Source organism: Pteropus alecto, unplaced genomic scaffold, assembly GCF_000325575.1.
Source record: "Pteropus alecto unplaced genomic scaffold, ASM32557v1 scaffold8, whole genome shotgun sequence".
Taxonomy (NCBI): Eukaryota; Metazoa; Chordata; class Mammalia; order Chiroptera; family Pteropodidae; genus Pteropus; species Pteropus alecto.
In genome coordinates this window covers 24064774-24069712 of record NW_006494609.1, presented here as the reverse complement: position 1 = coordinate 24069712, position 4939 = coordinate 24064774, and the positions used below count along the sequence as shown (strand labels likewise).

The window sequence follows — 4939 nt, the reverse complement described above, 5'->3', positions numbered from 1 at the left end:
GAGGCTCAGAAAGGAACAGTGACTTCCTGGAGGTCACACAGTGCGCAGCGGTGGCTTGAGCATACGCGGGGTCAGGCCCCGGGGCCGGGGTCGGGGCGTGATGGGGGCACAGAGGTGTGCGACCAAGGGGAGGAGCTTGGGAACTCCTGCCCCCACCACCGCCCAGGCTGGAAGAACCCACCGACCTACCGTCTGGTCTCCACTTTTAGGCCCTGGGACAGCCCAGCCCCAGGCAGACCCCTCCCCGCACACTGTCACAGTCTCCAACAACAGAGGGGACTGGCAGGAGAGGAAAGAGGTGACAAGGACTCGCAGCAGGAGATGCTGAGGTCCGACCAGAGGGGAACTTCCTAGGATGAGAAATTGGGGTACCCAAAGCTGGGGTGTGGTGGCCCTGGGGGCAGGGGCCTGACCTAGAAGCATGATTTCGTGATAGAGAGCACTGGGCATGGGGAGTGGTCTGTGAGAGCTCTCCCGGAGATGTGAGGTGAGTGTGGGCCCCACCCGCAGGGAAAGGGCTGGGTGTGAGCCCATCGGGGGGAGCGGTCCCTCCATCACCCCGCGGGGCTCAGGCTGCCTCCCACGTTCACCCGGCCAAGCCCGCTCTCACATCTCACGCCAGGCCCATGCCATGTCTCCCGGTGGCACCACCTTCGGGAGGCGGAGGCCGCGGATGGGTCAGGAAGGCAGGCTCACGGCCCGGGCCGCCATGTGCACACACAGCCTGCGCCCCTTCAGCTGTGAAGTGGGGAGAAGGCGAACCAGGCCCCCTCAGGGCGTACGGCACTGCACTGTCATGTCTGGTTATTCCTCCTCACACAGTGTCCCCAGAGCCCGGAGTGCCAGCCTCTGTCTCCTGGAGCTACTCAGTGATCCTCGGAGGATCTGACCTCTCCCAGAAATACAAAAGGACTCTGAGGAACTTTCCAGAAGTGTGCCTGCAACTTCCCCGAGCTTTTGGAGACGCCCAGCCCAGGAGCTTCTCACTGCAGGGCTCCGCATCCCGCAGTGTAGGGGAGGGGGGCCGAGACTGGGGGACTGGCCACCAGCCCCAGCCGGGAGCTCCCCCAAATCTGCCCGGCTGGTGGAAGCCTCCCCTGCTGTCAGTGACCCACTTGGGGAAAAGCCAGCTCAGCAAGTATTCTCTGTGGGACGAGCAGGACACAGGGGGCGGTTCCACATGGGCGGCGTTCGCTGCCAGCAGGCTGGCACCTGCTAGGGGGTGGGGGGCAGAGTCGCGTGGGGTAACGTAAGCGGCTTTCACAACCCAGAACTTTGAGTGTAGTCGGCCCCGAGCGACAGGCTCTGTCCCATCCTGGTCCCTGGAGGACGGAGCCTCAGGGGGTGGGAGCCTCCAGCGAGCTGCCAGTGTGGGAGAGGGAGAGGTGCTCGGCCGTGGAGGGGGGAGGTGGGGCCCCAGGCGTTTGTCCCACTGTCCCGCCACCCCTCAGCAGGAGCCCCAGCTCTCGTGCCCCACGGCCACCCTCCCCCACACCCCCATCACCTGGTGTGGGGCGAAGGCTCCCAGGACCCACCATGCTTGTGTGGCCTTGCCTGGTTGTGCAAGGCCCTGGCACACCTGTGTCTGGGCAAGAATATGGAAGGCTGCCAGCCCGGGCCTGGGAACCAGGCTGAGAAGCCTGGGGGTGCAGGTGGAGCCGCCCCCAGCCCAGCCTACCTGGGAGAGGCCCTGGCTGCATGGTGGGTGCCAAGGGTGAGTGCCAGCTTCACACTTTCGCCCAGTATCTATAGGACACGGGTGCTTGGCCCGGGGCCAGACGGACAGGCCGCTGAGAACCCTCACTGGGGCAGGTAGAGAGGTCCCAAGGAGGCAGCCTCATGGCCCCTCTGGCCCAGCAGGGCGGGTCAGGACGTGGGGGGAGGGGAACCCAGCCAGCCCAGAGTCACACGGCAGGAGCTAGCCTGGGGCGAGCCCTTGCTTCGCGGGACAGCTTATGTTGGGAGAATTTGCTGGGGGACCAAACACCTGATTTCAGTCCCAGCCAGGCCTCTGTCAAGACTGTGGCTGCCCACTGGCCTTAGAGAGCCATGCCTGCCAGGCCTGGGCCTGCCCCACCCACTGCACACCTGCCAGGGCAGGGCCCCACCCCACCCACCCACACCTCTGCTGCACCCGAGGGTTGGGGGTGGGGGGCTACGCAGGTCACTCCCTCTCTGGCTGCCTGGGCCAGTGGCCTGGGTGGGCCTGGATCACACCAGGTAGTGTGGGTCAGTGGCTCCAGGCAGTTCAGGGGCCGGAATGAACCCTGCTGAGAGGACTAGAGAGATGTGGGTGGAGGGCTGCCTGGAGGAGGTGAGTCCAAGCTACAGGAATGAGAAGGATTCAGGACAGAGGAGACGGGGCAGAGGCTGCTTGGAAGAAACAGCCCAGGCAGGCCAGGAGGGAGGCCAGCAGCGGGAGGGGACAGCGTGCCCTCCCCCACGGGGCCAGGCTCACAGCTCATGCTGCCTCCGGACAGGCCTGGCTAAGTGGCTCTCATCCCCGGGTGAAGTCACCGCCCTTTGACCCGGAGCCTCGGACAGACGGCCACACACTTGGTCCTGAGACCAAGACACAACCACTGGAGCAGGGCTTCGGGGACCTGGGGAGACAGTGGTCCCAGAGAGACTTTATTGTCACTCTGCCCAACAAAGACACTTAGACCCGTCTTGGAAACAGAATGGGAAGCAGGCCCACCGGCAGGGCGCAGGCCAGCCCGAGCCATGGCGGGGGCAGGGCGCCTTCGACCCCTGCGGCAGGTCACACGGGGAGGGGTGGCTCCAGCTGCAACAGGACAGCTCCAGGCTACACACCAGGCAGTGCTTCCCGGAAAGAGCCTCTCTGAGGCCCAGGCAGTGTGCGGGCAAGGCCGACAGACAAGCCCGGGCACCCCTCCACGGGGCCCAGCCTTGCACGAGGGTGCCGTGGGACTCTCCGGAGGGCCAGATGGTGGAGTGGGGGAAGGGGGCAGAGGGCAGGGGGCCAGCGGGAGCCCCTAGCCCAGCAGGCCCCGTGGCAGGTGGAACATGGCGCTGGGCGTGGGGAACTTCTCAGCCACGGCCGCAGTGCTCCAGGGCCGTGGTCAGTGTGTCAAGGCGCGCCCCACAGCACAGGGCGGAATGCAGGTCTGAGGTGGGCCCTTCCTGCAGGAAGCCCTCCGGGCCTGCTCCCACCTCCAGCAGGCGTTCAGCATCCCTGCATGGTGCACCCCGCCCACGGGGGTGGCGGTGGGGCCTGGACTACCTCAGGCCTGGCCCTTGGATGCGTCCCCCAAGCCAGGGTCCAGCCGCAGGGCCGGGAGCTCCTCAGAGGCGTGGTCGGCCCTGCCTGGGAGACCCATCAAGGCCAGGCCACCAGCCCCGCCCTGGAGGTACTGCAGCTGCCTCATTACCTCCAGGTTTCCAGCAGCTTCCGCCTGTGGGAGGGGGCACCAGGCAGGGGCTGCACTGACCACCAGGGCCGGGCCCCACCAGCCCCTCCCGCCTTCTCCCGCCCAGGCACACGGGACCCCCAGGGCGGCGCCAGGACTAGGAGGGGGACAGTCCCCTGGGCTCCTGAATGTGAGTGTGTTCACCAAGAGACCAAGACTTGGCATCTGGAAGAGGGGAAGAGGGGTCTTGTGGTCTGTGGGAGAGGTCCCCCCACAGGACGTCACCTCAGGGAGGGCAGGGGACCCTGGTGGCACCCACGGCAGGGACCCTGGTGGCACCCACGGCAGGGACTCTGGTGGCACCCACGGCAGGGACCCTGGTGACACTCACGACGAGCAGGGCGCTGCGCCCATCGTAGCCTGGCCTCCCCAGGTCAGCCCCCGCCTGCCACCGCGCCTGCAGACCTTCGCCATCCGCCCTGGACGCCAGCCTGGGAGGGAAGCCAGGAAGGGGAGCCATCAGGGCCTGCCGGGCACCCGCCAGTCCATCGGCCCACCCGCCTGCCTGGGGGCACCCTCGCACCTCTACAGAGCCAGCCCCGAACAGCTGGCCCGGGACAGGGGTGAGGGAGCCGGCGGCCGAAGGCCAGTTTCACCCTTAGGGGCTGACCGTGACTCAGGTCAAGGTGTGCACGCACGCACAGGCATGCACAGGCATGCACACACGTGCACACACACACGGTGGGCACGCACGGGCACACGCATGCTCCCGGGGCCAGCGGAGCACAGAATGCCAACATTTCACAGCGCAGCTGTCCCCGGGCGGGGCCGCAGCCTCGGGGCGTCTGGAGCGGGGGCCCCGTGGTTCAAAGGAGAGGGGGCCTGGGGGAGGGGCTCGAAGGTGGGCAGAGAGGCCTCCTGCGGGGACCGGGCCCCCCGCCCCCACTCTCCAAGAGGAGCCCACTCCCCACTCTGGGACCTGGCAGCGGAAGGGCCCCTGCCGGGTGTGCTGGTGGGGAGTTGGGGGCAGGAGAGGGAAGGGCCCCCCAAAGGGCCACTGGTGACCCCCCTCCTAGCCGGGAAAGAGCAGCAGCAGCCCTCACAGTGGTAACAGGTCACTTCTGGGGTGAATCACACCGGATGTCACCGCTGGCCCCTTTCAGACCTGCCCCCGGGCCTCCTGCACTGGCTCCCACACACGCCGGACGCTGGGAAGGGTCGACCCAGGGCCCCCCAAAGCCAGCCAAGCAGCTTGAGTTGGACAAGCCCACTCCTGTAGGACCTGGCTGTCCCCACCTCTCTCTGCCTCAGTTTCCCCATCTGTCAATGGAGCCAACAGGCCCGCCTGAGGGTACAGCTCTGAACTAAGTTGCCCAAGCCCTTCAGAGCTGAGACCGTGGCTGTAGGCAGGCCCCAGGGTCCGAGGCCCTGCCCCATCACACCTGAGCGCCCACCTCCCCTGTACTCCCCGAGAACAGCAGATGGGGGGCCGGCCAGCAGGATTGACTGACCCCCAGGAACACTGAAAACCAGCCTGGAGGGGCTGAGGCTGGGAGCCGGGGGTCTCT

At 67.0% G+C, this 4939-nt stretch overlaps 1 protein-coding gene across 1 annotated transcript in view; it reads right to left on the bottom strand.

Annotated features, from left to right (window-relative positions):
- Window positions 1–3245: 3245 nt before the first annotated feature.
- The window catches only part of ASPG (asparaginase), an 18698-nt gene continuing 17004 nt past the window's right edge, over window positions 3246–4939 (bottom strand). The window contains 2 exon segments of the mRNA XM_006925680.1: window positions 3246–3416; window positions 3763–3862. Of these exon segments, the coding sequence (XP_006925742.1) occupies window positions 3246–3416; window positions 3763–3862 (271 nt within the window).